The sequence below is a fragment of the Tinamus guttatus genome, unplaced genomic scaffold, assembly GCF_059628265.1.
Source record: "Tinamus guttatus ecotype Peru unplaced genomic scaffold, ASM5962826v1 Tinamus_guttatus_pri_ptg000386l, whole genome shotgun sequence".
NCBI classification, from domain to species: Eukaryota; Metazoa; Chordata; class Aves; order Tinamiformes; family Tinamidae; genus Tinamus; species Tinamus guttatus.
The window spans coordinates 311,212-333,037 of record NW_028288920.1 but is presented as its reverse complement, the minus strand read 5'-3'; the positions used below and the strand labels follow the sequence as shown (position 1 = coordinate 333,037).

The window sequence follows — 21,826 nt, the reverse complement described above, 5'->3', positions numbered from 1 at the left end:
TCTTCTCCAGGAGCGGAGCAGACGTGCGCTCTCTTCCTGTGCTTCCGGCCATCGCTCGTGGGTTGGGGAGCAACAAGTTCTGGTGCAACCACAATAACGCTGCCAAATAAGTCTCTTTTTGAAGTCTTTAAATAAGTAGTTTCCTAGAGCTCTTTTTTTTAAAAAAGGCAGAGAATTCTGTGGCCATCCTGCCCTCATCACTATGTGAAATATTAGCACAGGCCAAGCAGTCTCCAGCACAGATGCTGCCATCGGTGTTACAGACCATATCAGAGAGCGACAGGGAAGAGCTTTCCCAGTAGGGAAAAAGTTTCCCATGTTCTTTTTCCTCAGAATTCAACTCTGATCACAACCTGATTCTTTTACTAATATTGTTCAACAAGATAAGTGCTATCATGCTGCTGTTTTTTTGCTTTGTGGTTTCAGGATAATGTTATTTGGGGATAAGGATTTGAATTTATAATTGAAATTATACATGAAGTTATATTTTCCACTATAATTTATATAATTTATGATATTTAACTTTTCCCAAGTGCCAGGGAAAAGAAATCATGATTGTGTTGTGTATTTCTAATTTCAGTTTTAAATAGGTTTGCACTGATAAACTATGGCTAAATTTAAAGAGTTTTATGAGTCTTTTCCAATCCTGAGGTCTTGCAAGATCTCCTGGAAATAACAGAAGTTTTCTAACTTTTTCTTTTTCCCATAAAGCAAACAATAGATGAGAGAGCCTAGTCCTTAACTTACATTCTTGAAACAATAAGTGACTAAGCTTAGGGATAAAAACTCTCAATTTTACAGGAGGCAATGGCAAGAATGGTCAATTTAAGGTATTTTTTTCTACTTGGCGCGTATTTTCTTCCTGTCTTTTTTCCAAGAAAGAAGCAGCTCTGTGTCCAAAGTTGGTCAGATATTTGGAATGTTGAACCACAGAGAATTAGAAAAGCAGGATCTGACAGAGTGCTTCTACCCTGGTTGTTAGAGATAAGTGCAAACAGGAACAAAATAGAAAAGGGTGAGGAATCAAATAGTAACAAGTGGAATTACAGCAAATTTGGGAAGTTTTTGCCTTCCCTGCCTCCCATCTAACTTTTCTTATTAAACTGTTCAAAAAATTCCTTTTATAATTACTCTATTTTAATGATTGCAGCCTCTTTTTTTTATATATATCAGCCGAAAAGATTGTGACAAGAACATTTTGGCAACAGTAAATACTAAGGAACTGTGGCTGGGTGGTAGTATCTGTTCACGTTCGATACGATCACGATCCTGTGGGTTATGTGTCAGGATAGGCAACAAATTATGTGGATGTAAGTGCACTGGGAAAGAGTTTCCTAAGATGTTTCTTGTCCTGTCAGTGAGTGGATGCACACACACACATATATATATATATATATATATGCATTTTTTTTTTTTAATAACTGGTGATATGATCAGGCCTGCAAGTCTCAAGTTGTGCGTTGCAACAAGCTGGCTGTGCAGGTGTGGTAGGTTTAGACCCGAAAGATGGGGGTTCTGGAACAGGAAGAACGCCCACTAAGAAGCATGTTAGTATCCACGGAGTTTGTTTTTTAATGTTACACATCACTCACAGAAACTTACCTTTTAATTACTGTGTGTTTTCCCTTTTTACAGACTGATCGCATGGCAGGGAATAGCAAAGGAGCAGGGAGGCAGTGGTGGTTGGGCAGCTGCTCTGGGAACAGCCAAGTCTTTTAGCAGATATTGGATATTTCTGGCACTTCAGGCAAAATTAAGGGCTTTTCCTACCTGAGATTTTCCTGTCCACTTTTGGACCATGGCAGATACCCTTTTCAATCTACACGAACGTAAATTCCTCATTCTATATCCTGATGTCCTTTTAATAACTTCCAGTGTAAAGGGACAGCTCCATAGCTCCCTGTGTGAACTTGTGGATTTTATGAGGATATCTTTTCATTTTGAATTAAAGGAGGGATGAAATGGTCCTCATGTAAAGAATGAAACTTAGGGTAGACTTCTTTTATTTTTTCCTCCTATTCAGTTGTGATAATGAAGCTAGTTCCTGTTCCCAGGTGTTGTGACCAGCTTTACGGGAATTTACCTTCTCCACGGGCGAGCACTTTCTGTAAACTTTTTCTTATTTGCCAAAAGCTGTAACTTAAGCTGATTCTGTCTGAAGTGAGGCAGGAAGATTAGGAGGTAAGAGGTCGTTTTGGAGTTATTTTCCATTGTGTAGTGAGCAGTTCTGGGAACCTGCAGGTAAAAAGAACTAGAAAGTTTTGTGAGATTCACGTTGGAAAAGCTAGGAAGTGCAAACTGCCCAGAAATCCCCCATGTTCCATGGATGAACCCTCCCATCCGGAGAGCAGAGCTGAGCTCCGGGGAGAGCTCTGAGCTGTCATTGCTTCGGAAGCAGAGGGTTGCACCTCATCCATGTCACCTCATGGCATCGCCCCTTTATTTTAAGGAAGCAGTTCTAACTGCTATAGTCACTCTTGTTTGCAAGTTTGTGGTAAGTATTTGATACTGACCTTTTTTTTTTTTTTTTTTTGCTTTAAAAGGTTGCAAAAACCTCAGGCATTTGGTAGATTAAGGAAGATAAGATTTTGTGATGGCTTCTGTCATTAAAGAAAAGTGTTTTTATATTCAAGGCACTCTGTGTTCTAGTTGCCAGCTGCCAGTCAGATCTGTGATTCAACTGACTAAACATTTAAGCACACATTATAGTTGGCTGGTCCACTCTGTCCCATGCGTAGCCATTCCCCATTTACCAAAAATAAATACACAAGGATATATACCTAAAAGAACTGCCCCTCGTATTTTCTAAAGCTTTCCTTAAATTCCAGAATTGAGGAACAAGTAGCTACTAATGCACTGGGCCTATGGTGTGTCCCCTTGACCAACCTCTTGCCTTGTTAGCACCTAACCCTTGAGCCCTTTAGGACTGGGAATTTTGTCCCTTCTGGGCATTCAGAAGTTGCACACAAGAACAGCCCACCAATTTTCAGAAAGTTTTCTATATAGTAAGCTCATGTTTTTGCAACATCTTCTTTAAAAGCAGTTTTGATCCTCTGTTTTGAAAGGGATGGGGAAATAACAGGGCCATCCACTTGTAGGTTTGCTTCCCATGAAATTAGATGTGATCTGTAATTAAATGTGATCTACTGTCTTGATCTTAGGCTCTTGTGGGTTTCTTGTTTGGCTGTTTTTTTGGTTGGTTGGTTTTACTTGTGCTGTTCTAGGCTGAATTTATTTTTTTCCCTGATAATGTGCAACTTTGTAGCACAGCTATTTCCCCATATTGTGTTACTATGCAGAAGTGATATTTTAAAATTACTGTTTTTAATCTTTTTATTTTTCAGTTCGTTCCAAATCGTTACAGGTGAAGTTTTAGTTAAACTGGGAAGTTTAGTATACGTGAAGAGATATTGCCAGTTAGCTGCATCTTTTGTCAGGGAGAAGCTTCCTCTCCATCATATTTGTGTGTCTTGCTCTAAATGTGTTAGCTCTCCCCTGCCAGAACTTCCAGGTGTCTTGTTCTCTCTCCAGGGAGAGGCGTAGGGAATAAGGAATAACTGGTACTCGATTAGATACGTTGGTGTGTGCAGAGGAAGGGGATGGAAGGTGGAACAAAGTGAAGATGAACGAAGAAATCGGTAAGAAAGGAGGACAGCAGCAACAAACTGGGGTGAGGGAATAAAGTGAGTCGTCGTGATTTCGTTCAAATTTATAGAAAAGGAAACATTTAAAAAAAACTTCGGTATTTCTATTCACCCTGGACTCACTTCATTTAAAAATTCAGGCCCTTTTATATCATAAATTACTTAATTTCTACCTTGTCATAGAGGTTCCCCAGTTCCAATGTTTCCAAATTATTTAAAATGATTTAAATTGAATACTAATTCAAGCTATACAAATTTAGAAGCCCAAAACCATAACTAGAATGCTAAACCAGGTGAGGTAACAGTAACCTTTTCTGTAAGTACAGAAATACTCTAACTTTTTATTTAGTATCCTCAGTTCATGGAAGGTTCATTCAAATCTTACAAACTGAGCGAACTGAAAAGGAATGAAAGCTTCATTTCTGTAAACAACCTGGGAGGATGAGATGCATCTCATTAGAACATTGGTAGAAAAAAAGTAGTTTGCTCTGACTAGTGTATTTGAGATAAACATGTGCCCCAAACTAATGTTCTAAATTTTCGCTGAATTACAAGTTATTCTGAATATAAATAAGTATAAGTAAATTTTTTCCTAATACTGCAAGCACAGTCTTCTTAAGTAGTGTCAAATACTCCCACTAGTAAAATGCAGCATGAAGAATGTGAACAAATACAAATACAAGAATTCATAATTCAATATGTATTTCAGTGCTCTCCAGCTCAGCTGGTGAGATTGCATTGCATTGTGAACCAGTACATGGAAATGGTTATCAAGTCATTAAGCTCTCCTAAGGAAATTCTGATTTTTTTCAGGCTGGAAATACAGAAGAAAACAAACTTGATGGTATAAAGGAAAAATCCCTCTAGCTAGTTAATTGATGTACTGTCTAATTTGCAGTAATCTAAAGGCAGTGAGCAAACCCCTGAAACTCCAGACGCGGAAGCAGAATGACAGAATGAAGTTTGTAGTTCGTAGGGCAGGAGGAAACGAGTGGGATAGGGGAGGCTGCAGAGGGCTTTAGAGATGGTGGCTTTAGAGCGAAGGCTGCTGTGCCGGCTGGCAACAACCACGCGCTCTGCTGCCTCGGTGTGCGGGGGAAACTGCTTCCTTAGGCCGTTACCTACAGCTGATGAGCTCCAAGAAGAGCGAAACCTTTTAAAATAGGTCCTGTAGTATTGGCCTAACCATCTCCTGAGAGTGACTTGCTCACTTTGGGCTTTCCTGCTTAAGCTGTGAGCGTAACTGAGAACCACAGAAATAAGTAGTCCAAGCTGTGAAAGCAACTAAAGGGCAAGTCCTCGACCTTTTTTCTTAGGTGCTGTTTTCTGCACAGCCTGGTGTCGGTGCAGGAAACGTGAGGCTGAGTGCAGGAGAAGGGCTCTTCAAAGACAGCCAGAAGGGACAAGTGGGCAGCCTAGGACTGCAGCGTGAGCAGGAAGAAAAGAAAGGGGGAAAGCTGAAACGTGGCTCTGTTTATGGTGCTACTTAAGTTATTTGAGATACTGCAGTGAAAATGATTCTTTGGAAGTCTCCACCTTCACTAGTATGGAATTTGCAGGTTTGCCTTCATATGAATTCCATCATGGATTACTCGGGAAGCAACTAAATAGTAGTGTAGCTGTTGGGAGAGGCACAACGCAAGGAGATGCACAGAGAACGGCTGCAAGCTTGTCAGAGCTTTGCACCACACACCCTCAGGGTGGTTTTGGAAGGTGCTCTATCTTGCAATCTTTCTGTGCTTCAGTGCAACTAATTCATCCAAATGATTTAATGATTCCCCCCACCACCGATAATCAAATAAGAATTACATCGTGTTTGGGCCTTTGGGTGGGAGAAGGGGGGTAGATTTGTTTTAGTGAATATTTTATCACAGGCTAGATAATTCCCCCTGAAGTCTTAGCATTCTGAAGTTAAATGATAGATATCTTGAGGTAAAATTCATTGTGTTTGTGTGTATGTATAATATTTGTGTGTACATACACATACATATTTCATCTATATAAATTAAAATTACTGTTATTGTGTTACAATGTGTTGTTGGTAATTTACAAGAGCCTCATAACATTCTGGAAGCTGAACGCAGAGGCTGCTTGTTAGCTGAGCACCCATGTTGTGACAGAACTGAAACTGCAGCGGGTCGTGGCTTACTCCTAGTTGTGGCTTACTCCTAGTTGTGACTTACTCCTAATAACCGCTGGAGATAACTCAGCAAGGAGCTCGAGCACGTCCGCCCAGGTTGAAGTGCTGGCTTCGATCCTGCTGCTTTTGCTTCTGCTTAGAGCTTGAACGTGCTTCACTGTGAAGCCTTCGAGACCCTAGATAGTATCAGTAGCTGCAGCAGCCTCTCCTGCAATAAGCTCTGCTGACAGTGGGTTCATCTGGCTGATCTCAATTCGCTTCTTTTGCCTTTACCAAGTGTACTGCCCCTTGCCATGAAGCAGAGCTGTGTTTCATGGATGCAGCATGGTTCCTGCTGCTAATTCGAGAGCTGCTCTGTCGCTGCAGGGCCAAGTTTTCTGTGCTTCACAGAGCCAGACGCAAGCAGAGCATCTGTGCGCGCTCCTACGTGAGAGTTTCCTCTGCTTTCAGCTTAGGTGGTAAACACAAACCGTACCCGTGTCAGCTGAGCGAGAGCTGCTGTGAAGAGCAAAACCTGTGGACGGGGTTTTTGCTTCCCACTCTCCCCGCTCCCCTTGTGGCTTCGGGAGCCATCCCAAGGACTTCTTCTCAGGCACAGAAAATCAGCTGCAGTGGTTTTAACAGCCTTTAAGGAAGAAATTGCACTAGGTTGAGCCTCTGCTTAATCCTCGTTCTTTAAGAAGCAAGAGCTTTTATAATGTGAATGACCTCTGCAGATTATTAAATATTACAGGGGCTTTTTGAGGAAGAAATACCTGTGGAAATCATCCAGAACAAACCCCGTAAGCTCACTGTCTCATCACCATGAATAGAAGCAGGATAAGGTCTTTGGTGTGTGTATATATATATATATTATATGTCTGTTTAGTGTGTGTGTGTGTGTATATATATATATATATACACACTACACTGTATATGTGTATATATATATATATAGCTTTTCTATTTAAGGTACAAATAAAACAATTTACTAGGGGGGAAAAAGAAAAGTGGATGTTCATCATGAAATAGGTCTGCATGTGAAATTTGCACCTTTGTCAGATTTCAGGCTTTGCCCTTCCTGAAAAGCCTAGTGCAGCCAGTCGAGACGTGTCTTGGTAAGCGCTGGAGTTCTTTGCCTTGGTAGAGTTGAGTGGCATTAAAGCCAAAGAAATTACATTCCGGTGTCTTCATTTATTTATATTTGCACCAAGTCTACGTATTTAGAAGCTTCGCTACCCCAAGGTGAAGGGTTCTGTAGATCTCTGAATTTGTTTAGATCCAATTCGGAGTGTAGTGTTTACCCTGAGCGTGACTTTTGTGTCTTCTTAGCAGGTTTATCTCGCGGAATGCAGGCTTTTATTTCAGAAAACTCCGCGGCAGCGAAGGGGATGCTAAAATTGCCTCAGGAGAGCAGCAGTAAGAGGATTCATTCTTTTGCAAAAGAAGCCCTTAGCTAATGAGTCCGCGGTCGATCCCTTCCAGTCTCGGCGCTCCGAGGTCAACCCCGTTCCGTCCCCACGCTGAGCAGCAGCACGTTCATAGATGAGGAAGCGTGGAGGGTGAGCAGCCAGGCATCTGCTGAAAGGAATCCTCATTAACAGGCAAGCCAGCTGTGAGGGAGCTTAGGAGGACTCCATAAGCAATCAAGTTTCATCTGCCCGTTTATTGCCAGCGCAGATGCCCGTAAGGTTACGGGGCTGGGGGCAAGGCAGGGAGAAACCGGCAATCCGAACTGTACGGATGTGCCGTGCTTCTCCAAACTGCCTCCTCCCCGCAGGAATTCTGTCCTGATGCCCACGGTTCTGCAAAGCCTCAGGCAAGGGCTTCGTTGTAGTGCAAAAAAGGAGAAATAGAACATTAAGAATTACAAATAACTCGTAACACAAAAAAGAATAAAACCAAGAATATTACTGCCGCTGTGTGAAGCAGTGGGATGCCGTATGTCCAATATAGTGCACAGTGCTGTTTCCCGTTAGTCTCTGAAAACAGACCTCAGAGCAAGAAAACATAAAGAAGAAGGTGATAACCAAAAATAGGTGCAATTTCTGTGCAACAACTAGATTGTTTCCAGATTCTTCAGCCTGGAAAAGAGACGACTGAAGGTGACTTCCCTGCCAGTGCAGAAATAGGTGGAGACAGGAGCCAGCATGAAATGAAACTAGACAGCCAGGAGGCCAGGCACTGGGAGGACACGGTGAGGAACCATTCAGAATTGTTTTTAGAGTTTACTGTGTTCACTTGGGAGGGTGGCTTCTGTTTCTGCCTCTGTGTGAGTATCAGGAGGTGGTGCCTGTATCCCAGCGTGACCGGGTGGTGAGAGCTCGAGGTGTCTTCCAGCTCTGCTGGCTGCTGAGGCCCGTTCTTGGCATACGGAGGTGTCCTGGAATGCTGTGCCGATCCAGTAGGAAGCAGGAAGGAAGCAGGCTCTTTGATTTATACACTCCTAATCCAAAGTATCAATATCTTAATGTGCACTCTATTCTTGATGAACTTTACCTTGAAGCACGTGAAGGCAGGAAGCACAAGGGAAGGTGTAAGAAATTGCCAGGTTTACTGTATAGGAATTAGTTGTGCTGTCTGGGTTTGTCAAGGCATGGAGTGGATGAAAATTGGACACTTTGCTGGGATTTTGACCAAAGCAAAACAAAAAAAAAGTATCTGGCATGCTTGGGTTTTGCCTATGCAATGGTAGGCGTAAAGGAAGGTTAGGGTTATAGTGGTAAATATCGTGGGGTTGTGATCGTTTCCCTCCCCACCTGCACTAGGATGCAGTGTTGATCGTCTCGGAATCCCACTGATGTGTGCGTGGGTCAGCACCTGCAAAGTCTGTGTTCACAGCCGTGCTGCACTGGGGATGATGGAGTGGTTGCTGCCGCTTCTAGGGATCCAGAGCTAAGGGAAAAAGAAACGCGTTTTACTTTTATACTTTGTTGATATAGAAAAACTTAGCTTGTGCCTTACAGTGTTTTGGAGAAGCCGTCTTCTCTGCTCTCTGTAGCACCTTCAATCCTGACCCCTCCGCTCCCAAGTCGAATAAGAATCCGTGTGTTCCGCCCGCTACTCGCTGCCGTTCCGGTGGCTCCTGTGCAGAGCTGCAGTCCCGTGTTGGCCCTCGCTTCTCTCCTGCCTCCTTGTTCAGCCTGTTGCGTTTTTCTGTCCCCAGCTTTGCTGGTTACACCCAGCAGAACTGCTGTAGACGTGACTTGGTTGGCCCTGTCCTTGGCTCAGCCCTTCTGTCCAGCGTCTCTTCGTTTGGACTCGCTGGAGCCCAAAGTGCTCCGAGTAGAAGGTGCAACAAAAGAAGCTGGGGACCCTCAGCAGGGAAGAAAGGGGACTAGGGGAGATGACCTGTGGGAGATCCACAAAACCGAGCGTGTCATGTCCTGCGTGCTTGTCCCGTTCCTGCTTCTTCCCTAGGTGCCTCCCTGGGCTGCTTTGGACACCAGCTGCTGCTTGGGCAAGAGGGATGTGGTCCGGTGCTCTTTTCCTATGAGAACTTTGCCACAGAATTGTTGAGGTTTTAGAGCATGATTAAGGGTGTTCGTGGTAGCGTTTCTGTGCGCCTGCTGTGTCGCTCCTGCAGCAAGTCCATCTCGTGGATATAGCTGGCACCCAGGGGCTCTGGAATTGGAGAATTGCTCCAGGCAATTAATCCCCACTTTGTAGTCCGTGTGCTGCGGAATTTGGAAAGGGAGCAGCACGTGAAGTGAAGCAACTTCCTGACACCTCTTCAAGGTGAAATGATGAGGGAATAACGGGAATGGCAGGCAGTTCCTGAACAAAAACCCTTCAGCTGAAGGCAGCGTGTGAGGGTAGGGGAGCCGTGCAGGGACAAAGCGAAGTGGATTCCCCAGGCAGTTTCCCAGGGATGGGCTCTGCAGCGATCTACGTGTAGAGGTAATTTCCTTGGAAGGACCTGGAGAAGATAATGCGCTTCCTTTGCAACGTTTCCTTTGCATGGGTTCATCTGCTGTAACAAAATCACTTCATCTAGGAAGCTGGAAAAATGGGAACTTTGACATGTCTGCAAAAATGCCACGGACTTCCTGAAAACTAGCCATACAGCGGCACGTTGTTTCTGCGTCTGAGGTTTCCTTCTGCAGCAGTAAAAATAAGGACATAAAACGTATGCAGATTACATTATGCTCTCTTATCTTACATTATCTGGCTCTATTTTATGAGTCGGTAAGGGAAAGGGCTTGGTGGCTTTGGGGGTGAATATATAATGCAAAATCTTTACCAGAAAATAATTAACAGGCAGTGGAAGACCGCTGAGTGAAGCTGCTCAGGCTGTCGGTGAGTATAGACTTGGTGCCAAGACACGACTTTCCTTCCCTTGGTTGACATTTAAACCTAATAAAATCTGTTCTGCCAGGTTGCATGAGGATGAGCTGACTAATTCTCTTCAGAGTTGCATTCTGGTATAATTGTGTTCCGTTTTTCTCCCCTTTAAAATTCATTTAAAAATTCATTTATTATCTGGCGAATCTGGAGTAAAAGGAACAATATAGTGATTTCCAGGGAAATTTTGCATTAATACTGAATTTAGTCCCTTGTTTTCAATGGAAATTAATTAAAATTTAGCATCTGTCCTTTAGGACTACATAATGAACTAAGACATGAGAGATGCTAAATTGTGCTCCCTTGCCTTGGGGCACAAGCTCCACTTGCTGTCTGTCACTTTGAGGCCCATGTCTTTAAGACCCTTAATTCTATCCGATGTGACTTGAACCTGGGCAAAGACTTTCAAAGTTAAGTAAGTTCCTGCAGCCAACTGTAGGTAAGGAAATGTTACTAACCTGGCAGCCAAGAAAAGGAATAGAATATGGTCTCGCCTCTGAACACCACCGGGGCTAGATGCCAATCTGCAGGGTTTTAGGCATTTGTTTCTACTTGTCTTCTCATTTACCAAATACAACCAAAATATTTGAATGATGAATAAAATAGTTTTGCTCACAGCAAGTTGCTTTTGAAAGAAATTCTGGCACAAACAGTGTTTGCAATTTTTGTCTCCAGAATGATTGAGGAGAGTGGGAAGAGGAGGAGGACGATGGCAGAGAAGAGACAGCTGTTCATGGAAATGAGTAAGTAAGAAACTTGAAGGCGTCATGTCACTTATTATTTACTGTGCGCTTCATTCTGCCTGTTGTAGCAGATCATTTCCATCCTGGTTTCACAAGGCCATGGCCTCACCTAGCAAGAAGCACCCCGATGCTCACTGAGGGCTAGATCTTTATTTGTGCTCTGGAGGAGAATGCGGTTGGCTCTTGACTGCCCATGAAATTTTCTGTGTTTCCAGGTGTTGCAAAGCCTTTTCTGTAAAGAACATTCCCATTTCTCATTTATAGTGTCTTTTTATTCTGAAGGTAAGTTCACTTAAATTTGCACTATAATGCTGGTGTGACTGGGAAGAGAACTCTCTGAAGGGTTTTTTTATTATTATTATTTTTGCCTCTCACACATACGAATAACTACCCAGAGATAGTGTAGTTTAAAGGAGTGAGGCTTTAAAAAGATGTGGGTAGTTACCAGTTAAAGGTTGTGTACTTGCACATCATCATGTTACTTACATAAAACTTCCTAGGTGAGGCAAGCATGTCCTTTAATCTCATTTAGAGGCTGTTCACCTTAATAAACTAGATTTCCATGGTGCTGTTTTGTTGGAAGACTTCTGAATCATTCTTAAACTTTTAAGAACCTTTCTATCCCTGCCTGATTGATACTGCTCATTCTCATGTGCAGCTCATTAGTAGATAGCATTGCTCCCCAGCTTGCTCCCCTTCTGTGCATTTGTGGTGCTGTCCCCTTGGACCCTGTCCCCTTGGACCAGTCCCTTCAGGACTGAAGTGAGACCATATAGTTGTATTTCACCCTGGTACTCTCTTCAAAGACCTTCAGAAACCTTATTTGAGTCTCTGGCCCGAAGAAGAGAGAACAGAACCACGTTGCTAGTTTTTAGCTCTGGCTCAGTAGCTAAAAATCTTGAGAACCTCTCTGGTTGTGCTCATTGCTTCGTTTAACATGTTTTCCTGTTCGTATTGCAATGCATAAACTTGATGCTCTCAGCAACCTTTTGCTGTTCGTCAAGGAGCAAATTCACTTACGTGACGTTTAGATTATTGCTGAGCTGAGACAACAGCAGATTTTGTGGCGTGATCCCAAAGAGGCCACGGTGCCTCTTGCGCTTGCCCGCGTAGGCACGGGCTGACCCGAGGACGGTTCTGTTGCTCGTGTGGTGCTCGAGGAGTCGTCTGGCAGGCGGGAATGGGGAGCGCGCGGAGCGGCGGGATGCGTATGGAGCCGCAGGTTGTCCGGAGAACACGTCCTTCTCCGGAAGGTTTGGAAGAGCCACCGCCTGGAAGCTTTTGGGCCGTACGATGCAGCGAGGCACGGAGGGTGCGGGGTGCGCGGGGAGCTGGAGGTCTTTTCCCACCCTCCTCGCAGCCGGAGTTTTCCTCCAGCTCCGGCGGGATCCCCGCGGTGCCTGGCTGTCCATGTCCCCTCGTAGCGGGGCGCCCGGCAGGAGCATCCTCACCCATGGGAGTCCCTGCAGCCGCCGTTGCGTGACCTGGCTGTGTCGGTCGGATGCCTTCTTCAGGAGGATGGTTTATTATTTATTCTATACATAGGTATATATATTTCAACAGTAACTCCTGGGTATCTGGGTTCCACAGTAACTTGCCTTTCTCCCTGTTTTTTCCCTCTCCATTCATGCAGGCGGTGAGCTTGGAGAGAAGTGGCCAGGGCTGCAGCAGACCCTGTCTTTATGTGCCACGCAGGATGCGTGTGGGCTGCTGCCCACGGATAACGGGTTGTTACCGTGCACATCCTGGAGCTGAACGTTTTATTAGAGCTGCTAGTGCTATTTAAGTAGCAGCCACGTAAAAGGCGTTTGTGTTTTTTTATGATTAATTGGGTCTTCCAAACTCACACTCTTTGCTGCTTCCAAATTAAAAACGACGTCATTTATCATCCCAGCATCATCTGTCGTGCTGCTTGATTGCTACAGGGATGCACAGATCAACTTGGTGTAACACAAATTTCTGAAATTGCTGAAATCTCTAACGTTGGCAGTAGCTACAGTGGGGCTGGAACCACTAGCACGCTACAGGCTAGCGATAGGTGGTAGCGTTCAGATCTAACACTGTTGTTTGAAGGTGTGATATTTTTAAACCCTTAAAAACGTCAGGATGACATTCCTTGTTCTTAATGTTCTTTTCTTACGGAGGAAAGAAAAATACAAGCTTTTTCTTTCTTCACAGGAGCTCAGAACTTTGATGTCATCAGACTTTCTACATATCGGACAGCCTGTAAACTGCGGTTTGTACAGAAAAGGTGTAATCGTAAGTTGTAATTACTTAATTACCTTTGTGAATTTCTTGCACGGTAGTTTGAACTGCTCTATCCATGTGAATTTAACTTCAGCACGAATGAACACTTTCATTAGACAGTGTTAGTTGTTGCTTGAACCAAATGGAGATTAAACGTGTAGTTAAAAAGAGGCCGTGATTCTTTTGTTGTCTGTAACAGCTTCAGTTTTCCTCTCTGGTGTTTCAGTTCCTGAAGCACCCGGGTGAGCTGGCCATGTGCAGGTGCTGCAGCTTTGTCTGCTGCTGGACACAGGCGCTTCCAGCTCTGCTGTAGCTCTGGTTCGTTGTGGTGCCCACAGGGCAGGTGACAGCTAGAGGCACATGGTGACACGTCGGGTGACTCCTGCCTGGAAGGGGCCTAACCGAGATCCCCTCTTTATGTGATAGAGCAACCCTGGAGAACTTCCTAAGTTTGCCCCCATTAGTTAAGGAATATTTTCTTTCTCTCTGTGTTCCTTTGTCCTTGTATAACTCACCAAACCAGAGATTAATCCAAGGGCTAAAATGCCTGTACTTCAGCTTTTATTTCTCATATGGAATTGGACAACCCAGAGCTTCACAGATTTATATACGTAGGGGTAACTCCTCCATCCTGCCCAGTGACTGAGGTGAAATTTGTGCCTCCCTGTTGGGAAAGGGGTAGGAAAAGGGCCGAGGAGGCCCACGGAGGATGTGCACACGTTGCAGACCGCAGCCCTGCGCAGCGCGGCTGACCTGGTGTCTGTGCAGCCACTGGGGCAATGCTTTAGTCTACTGCCTGGGTTATCATTCCTGTGCAAAACTGTTACTGCTTGTCCACAGGTATTTAAGAAAGAAATCTCTCCTTAATCAGTAAAAGCAAGGTGTTAAGATACACTAATTAGGGTCATTACCTACATCAGGCCCAATGCATTGCAGCATTGCATGTGCCTTGAGTACCCTTTAGCCACATGGATACGGAGATGAGCCTGTGCATTTATGAGCTCTGTTTGGTGTGAAAATGTAGTTTGCTCTTTTAGTGTGAGAAATGTTAAAGACCAGACTATTATTCAAACAGTCTTACATGAATTAAGATCATCAAAAAATCTCGGAGTCCCTTGTAACTGTTCTGTCCCGTTCTGTTAAACTTTAGCTTTTTTTCCCTGCAGTCTTGAAAACCTTTTAAGCTCTGAAAAAGTTAAAACACTGTGTGATGCCTTCTGCCAATCCCCTGCTGTGGCTTTAGGAGGCTTTTCTGCATGCACGTTACCACTTGGGTGGGTGCTAGGGCAGTATAGTTTAGGGGCACGCTCTGGTGTGCTGGGTGCATGTGCATGAAGCATTAGGCCTTGCACCTGGCTCTGGGACCAGCTGGAAACGATGAGGTTTTAACTGGAACATCAAGTGCCTCCCTCGATACCGAAACACTACGGTCAGTCCCATGAGCATACCCAGAATTAGTAGTTGTAACCAATCCTTTAGTGAATTTTGAATGTAAATGATGTTTTCTGAGATGAATTCTCCTTTGTGTAGCCTTGCTCTGGGAATACGCAGCTGTTCAAAGGTGCAATGAAAGACCCACAAGGACTTGGGCCACTGAGACCGTTGGTTTGTACCAGCTGGGAAAACCATGAGTACCCAAGAGTCTCTCATTTTGGAGATGAATAATTGTTGGCTTGAAAATAAAAATTATTGTGGTATTCAAACACAGCACCGTAAAAATAAACTTGCATGTGTTAAGGAATAACAGTTGATTTTTTTCCTTTGTTTTTAGTTCATCTTGTTGATATCTGGAATATGATTGAAGCCTTCAGAGATAATGGCCTTAACACTCTGGATCATAACACGGAGATCAACGTGTCCCGCCTGGAAACGATCATTTCCTCCATCTACTACCAGCTGAACAAACGGCTGCCTTCCACCCACCAGATCAGCGTGGAGCAATCCATCAGCCTCCTCCTCAACTTCATCATCGCCGCCTATGACAGGCCAGTAACTCTTCGCCTGGCATTAAAACTGATTTTCCTTCTTAGCTAGATAATGTGGCCAACAGCTGCATGAATCTCTGGCAAACTGTCCATGTACTATTCCCAGTTTCATGGAATTGGGAATGTGTTGGATGTTTAACGTTATCGCAGTAGAGCCTGCAGAGATCGATGCTGCCACGGCAGCAATGTTCTGTCTTGAAAAGTACTTCTTGAGGAGGCTGCTTTAGTGCCTGCGAAGCTTGCGGGTTGTGCGAGCCCCTGCCTGAGCTGCAGAAAGGCCCGGCAGCGTGCTGGGGACAGTGCTGGCAACTGTCACCTAACTGTGGTACAGCTCTGTCGTAGAAAGTTGAGGTGTTTTGGTTATCGTGGTCGACGGGGCTGTTTTACGGAGCTGCCTCGTTCTGAGAGCTCCCGCTGTGATGCCCTGCGACCCCACAGATTCTCATTTGTTGGGTTAAAGAGGTGTCGTGGCTTCCTGGTTCCGGGTCCGTTGCTTCACGGCCCGTTTCGTGCCCAGGTTGCTGCGTTAGCCTTCTTGGACAGATGTTATCGTTGTAAGCTCTCTTGAGTCGCAACTGCAAATCTGGGGCTGTGGTTTAGCATTTCCTCTTGCCTCTCTTTCCCTTTCTCCTATCTTTCTCACCGTCAGCTGTTATCTCCTCTGTTTTCTTCTGCTTTTGCAGCCTACCCTAACAGTGTGCAATGCTCGTGGCCTGCAAGCTGGTAGAGGGAGCAAGGAGTCTGCCCCAGGGCAGCCTGCAGCCCTCGAGATCAGACCGTTACTCTGCTTGCAGCCTCCAGGCTTTGATTCTTCCCTCCTGAGCAGCCAGTTTCCCCAAAGAGTCCGGGATTCCAGCAGAATCTCCTCCTGATTCCGGGCGGAGATGGAACCAACACAAAGCTCAGGGGGCAAGAGTGAAACCTGGGCACCTGGGGTGGGATATGAGAGAGGCCGTAAGGGCCCTGGGCCCTGGGACACGCAGTGTCTTGGAGGCCACTCACTGCTCATGCACCCCAGGGCCTCACGCTCCATCCAGGATTAACACCCCATTAATTAAGTGCAAAACCGGGAGCAGAGCTTGGTACCCCCGAGGGTTGCACTGACATCCAGAGGGACCTCAACATGCTGGAAAAGGCCAAGAAGCTGGCGAGGATGGTAAATTAATGCAAGTTAATGGGGCTGGCACCTGAGGAGAAATGGATTTTATATTGAACAAGTGTCCCAGATCCTTTGGCAAATCTGAGAATTTGGGATTGTTTGTAGAGTTTCAAGTCTTGAAAGCTCTGCCCTTTTCCCTGGCAAAGGGGAATTTGGAAGTCTGAGTAGCATTGGTACGAAATCAACTTCGGGCATTGGCAAATTGTTTAATAACTGCACCTCGGTGCCAGGGTGCAGGGGAGGAGGAAATTATCTTCCTTTCTTAATTAATCAACAGGATCTCCACAGAAGCAGGCGCACAGGTCCAGGTAGCTGGGGGCCTGTAATCTGGCTGTAATCTGCCCTTGTAATAAAGGACCTGTAACTGAGCGCTGTGCTCTGCCCTGCAGGGATAGGGCTGTCCCCTCTCAGGACACATTAGCAGTCACCTGCAGTTGTCACCGCCGCAGTACCACGAGGCAGTGTTCACGGGAAGGGTTTGATCTGCACGGTGCTGAGCTCCTGTTTGCATGGAGCTGCTCTCCAGGGAATGCCCTTCCTGAGCTTTTCTAGCCCTCCTCTTTCAACACTCACAGGGTATTTTCTCCTCTCTGTTTCCCATAAGAGTACAGGAGAGCAAATACATTTAATAATGGTTACTCGCAGTTACCCTCTTTCTTCTGCAGGTGATCCTACCTTTCGTGCTGTTTTGTCAGTCTGTGGCCCTGTTGCTGACTTAGTATTTCTGTTTGGGAATAAATCGCTCAGCAGCCACGCAGCCCTTGGCTGCATCTCTGCATGTTCCCGTTGCCCTTGGGTGCTGCTCAATACCCTGCTCCCAGCTCCCCAGTAACAGTGGGTTTAGGGCTAAAAATCCCCGGCCTGCAGCTGTTTGATATCTTATTCCAGAAGTTCCCCAACTCCTGTCCCTGATCCCTGGAGCGGGAGGGGAGCTCAGGGAATGGTGAGGTTGATGCATGGCCTTTCCTGTGCTCCTGGCCACTTGCTTCCCTGACACTTCCACACTTACTTTTCTTTGGCAACAGGAATAACGTCCGTAGGTGTTTCCACACAACATGGGGTCCTCGAAGGGCTTTTTCATCCTTTCCACAAAGACAAATTCATCTTCTCTTGCTGATGCTAGGAAATGATTCCCTAATTGTGCCATCTGTTCTACTAGCACAGCAGCCTGATTAGCTGCAATTGGAACAAAGCAGAGCCCAGGCTATTCCCGTCCCCGCGCACGCGGAATGTCACAGGGCTTCCCAGCGAGCTGGCGATTGCAAGGCTGTGTTTAGAGTAAGACGGGCTTTGAATGTCAGACTTTAAATCAAGGAGTGAGAATTTGAGCTCATGGAGGTAGCAGAGGAAGAGACATGTAGTGAATAGATAGTGACATATATATTTTAATGGAAAAGATAAACATGTAAGATTGCTCCTGTTACAGGAGAGCTCTGGGACGAAGACGACAAACATGAGTCTCCTGCAGCTTCCGCGGGTTTGCAAGAGACCTTGGTTCGTGATGAGGCACAATTTAAATGCTCTTGCTGGATCGTAGTAGTAATGACAGGCATTTATGCATCTTCTCCCTGTTCTGCACTATTTCTGTTCCTGGCAGTTAACTGCTCATTTTTCCTGTAACGTTTCCGCAGCGAGGGCCATGGGAAGCTGACGGTGTTTTCCGTGAAAGCCATGTTAGCCACCATGTGCGGAGGGAAAATCCTGGACAAACTGAGATGTGAGTATTGGCAAGCAAGGGGAGGGCTCTGCTCCCCAGCCCTGCTGGGCGCTCGACTCGCTCACGCGGCTGCTGGTGCTGGGTCCTGGGGCTGTTGCTCCGTGTCCCGGAGCGGCCGGGATGCTCCCTGCGCTGCCGGTTCTGGAACACAACCAAAACCCTGGGGCTGCCCTGGAACAGCCTCTGTTTGGGCTCCTGTTTTGCTGAAATGTGAAGCTCCAGCTTTGGGTTTTCTAACTATAATCTGAAATTATCCGTCGTTCTTTCTGGGGGTGTTGGTTCTGCTTCATGGGCTCTGCATCTTCTTGTTTGATTAATTCCAAACTTTTTGAGACTGACTTCATATTTTTATCTTTTATTTTTATTGCCTCTTTTATTGCCTTTCTATTGTCTGGTCCTCAGTCTTAGTTCCAGTTTTTCTTTTTTTCCTTGAACAATACTATCCATAAATGCTGTCTTTTGTCCTTCAGTAGCAATTACTGTGTTCTGTATGTCTCAATGGCAAGGAGTACTTTTGTTTGAGTTTTCAAACTCCTTCTGATTAGAAATAAAACCTGCAGGTGAGTAAAGATTAGTGTGTTAAATGTGGAGGGCAGCCGTATGTTACTGAGGTTATTTAAGGCTTGTTAAGTGTATGTTAAAAGTACCTCTGTAAAACACGCAGGATTAAATACTGGGGAAAAAGATGCAAACTTTGTCCACTCAGGAAGAGGGTTGTCTCTTGCATCTAATGAATCACTGCAATTAGATGTTATAGGAGCCAATAAACTGTTGAGATTGTCAGACAGCAGCTAAATACCGTCCAGAGAATGATGCTTAGCTCTAAAATATTGATTCAAAAGGGAACAGCAGGGCTGTGGAAAGACATCAGGAGGACTGTAAAATCAGAACAGATCTGTCGGACTTAAAAAAGCAAAATCTGAGCATTTAGTGTTCCGTTTTCTCTCATGTTATAGTGTCTGTTTTTCTTCCTAGTGTTCGAAGTTGTAAAAAAGCCCTCTTTGTAAAATTTCCTATTTGACATTGCGGCAAGTTGAAGGAAATTCCTTTGAGCAGTATCAGTAGATGCTACTGTTTTCTTACAGCGTTATGTCCCTGTTATCCTGCCTTTACTTAATTCTTTCTTAAATCTCATCAGTTGTTTAATTTGCCTTGTAATTCCGGGACCTAACCTCAGTATCTGCTGTCCCTGTTTTCCTGACATGCTTTTGTTGGGAAAACGAAGCTGTGCATCCAAAGATCATATGGCTCTTGGGCTTGAAGAAGAAAGCATTATTCTTTAAAATCAAAAACAACAAAGAAAAAAAAAGGCATTAAAGCTGAGTTCCTCTCTCTGCCATTCATTCACTCTGACTTCCCCCCATTTGATATTCTCAGGGTAGTTTTCATAATGGAGAGAGTTGACCAGGCCTCTATGAAATCTCTTTTTTTTTGGGTGGAAAATGAGGGAAGTGGTGGTGTTCTATCAAATATATTTTTTACAAGAGTCCTCTCCGCGATGATAATTTCGGTAGGATTTGCAGTTTCTGCTGCTTGGCGTGCAGCGCCCCGGTCCTTCCGCGCCCCTTTCCTTGCCCTGCTCCGGTAGGAAGCTCCAGGCTATCCAGAGCTCCAGGGACCCTGCAGTGCTCGTGGGCCCCGCGTCGGGCCGGGTACGTGGGGAGGCTGTGAGGAGAGAGGAGCCGTGTACGTGAGGGCAGGGGCTCCCGGCCGGGGCAGACACAGCCTGTCACATTCCCAAGCCAAGCCTGCAGGGGAGTTCCTATGGAAAACTGTGGGAAATGAGCAGTGCGGGGTTCAGGTCTGGTGGCATTCGGGATCAGGACTGAGGGTCTCATAGGGTTGACGTGGTACAATCTTGATGAAGCTCAGGTGAAGGGGGAGAAGCACAGTGAACACAGGCTGGAGACCTGGGCACAGAGGAACCTCGTGGGGTTCAACAAGGACAAGTGCAGGGTCCTGCCCCTGGGCAGGAATAGCCCCAGGCCCAGCACAGATTAGGGGTTGACCTGCTGGAAAGCAGCTCCATGAGAGGGATTTGGGAGTCCTGGGTGACACCAAGTTGCCCATGAGGCAGCAACGTGCCCTGGTGGCCAAGACGGCCAATGGGCTCCTGGCTGCAGCAGGAGGAGCGTTGGCAGCAGGGCCAGGGAGGGGATCCTGCCCCTCTGCTCAGCCCTGGGGAGGCACCTGGAGCCCTGGGGGCAGCTCTGGGCTCCCCAGGACAAGAGGGACCTGGAGCTGCTCGAGAGGGGCCAGCGCAGGGCCACGAAGGTGATGGAGGGACTGGAGCAGCCGTCGTGTGAGGAAAGAGTGAGCGAGCGGGGCCTGTTGAGCCTGGAGAAGAGAAGGCTGAGAGGGATGTGAGCAACATGGACAAATAACTGAGGGGAGAATGTAGGGAGGATGGGGCCAGGCTCTGCTCGGTGGTGGCCGGTGACAGGACAAGGGGTAACGGGGACAAGCTGAACCCCAGGCAGCTCCATGTCCATGTGAGGAAGAACTTCCTTGGTGTGAGGGTGCCCGAGCCCTGGCACAGGCTGCCCAGAGAGGCTGTGGAGGCTCCTTCTCTGGAGATGTCCAACCCGCCTGGATGCCCCCTGTGCCCCGTGCTCTGGGTGTCCCTGCTGGAGCAGGGGTGCACTGGATGATCCCTAGAGGTCCCTTCCAACCTCAACCGTTCTGGGATTCGGTGAATTCAGATAGGAAATGGCAAAATTTCCAAATTGCATGGAAAAGACAGAAGATGTTGTGATGGAGAGATGATTTTAATATATTCCAGATAAATATGCAGTATATTTTATAGATAGATAAATACAAGGCTTGGGTTCAGGTCGCTCCAGCTTCCCCCTTGCCCGTCCCGCGTGCGCTGCGATCCCTGCTGGGCCTCCCCTGCTCCCAGCTCCCCTCTTCCCTCTGGTAAGGCTGTCTGTGGAGCTGCAGGTGCCAAGCAGCAGGAAAGGCTTCGGAGCTCGTCTGCAGCAGATGCGTTAGCCTGGATACGGATTTTTGCTTTGGTGCAGTGGAAGGATTGGGATTTTTAGAAGCTTTTTATTTATTCATTCACTTATTTCTCTGTTTATTAAATGGAGGAGTGGGAGTAAAGAGGTGGTTCGTTTTAATCCTAACGAGTGGTTCACAGCAATACTAACACGTGGCCTGTTGTGGCAGGCTCTGTTCTGTTCATAACGTGGTAGCGCTGAGGTGAAGCTCTATGTGACAAGGGGAGGGTGACACCGCGTCAGCAGCAGCTCCGGGGCCCTCATGGTGCTGCTGAGCAGCAGGTGACCCGAAGGCATCCTGAGAAACGGCCCCTTGGGCCTCCCCTGCATCCCAGAGTCCTGTAAGGTAAATCCTGCCCTCCACGGAGGACATCCCTGTGCAGTTATCACACTCACCTCCGGCCTCTCCAATCTCACTAGTGACTTCCCACGTGGAAATTTCCCACGAGGATGAGTTCAGCCTCGCTCTGACTAGAAAATCATGTTTCTTATGAGAGCGAGAAATAGGTTAGTGTTCTTTACCCTTGATATAGCCTGTGCTATTTAGCTCCCTTTCTGTTTATTCTGCTATATTCTGTTTATCTCCTGGTTTATTTCCATAGCTTTCATTCCTTTCTCCCTGAAATCTTGTTTTTTTTTTTTTTTTTTTTTTTAATCCTTGCACACTGTTCAGTTCTGATTAATAGACTCTATTTACCCAGATTATCTCTGTCCCTTTCTTAAATACAAGCCCTGTCGTGTTCCCATCATGTTCCCCCCATCTCACCTTGACAGCTTTATTGCTGGGGCTTCATTTTTGCACAGGTGCCAGTTCAGGAGTGAATCTTGGTTGAGATTCTGCAGGTTTGTTTCTCTTTTTAGCTGCA

At 45.9% G+C, this 21,826-nt stretch overlaps 1 protein-coding gene across 1 annotated transcript in view; it reads left to right on the top strand.

The window, feature by feature from the left end:
• Positions 1 to 10,761: 10,761 nt before the first annotated feature.
• The window catches only part of DTNB (dystrobrevin beta), a 117,051-nt gene continuing 105,986 nt past the window's right edge, over positions 10,762 to 21,826 (top strand). Inside the window, exons 1-4 of the mRNA XM_088530763.1 lie at positions 10,762 to 10,850; positions 13,029 to 13,109; positions 14,869 to 15,086; positions 17,877 to 17,958. Of these exons, the coding sequence (XP_088386889.1) occupies positions 10,784 to 10,850; positions 13,029 to 13,109; positions 14,869 to 15,086; positions 17,877 to 17,958 (448 nt within the window). The 5' untranslated portion in view covers positions 10,762 to 10,783. The remainder of the gene's footprint in view (positions 10,851 to 13,028; positions 13,110 to 14,868; positions 15,087 to 17,876; positions 17,959 to 21,826) is intronic.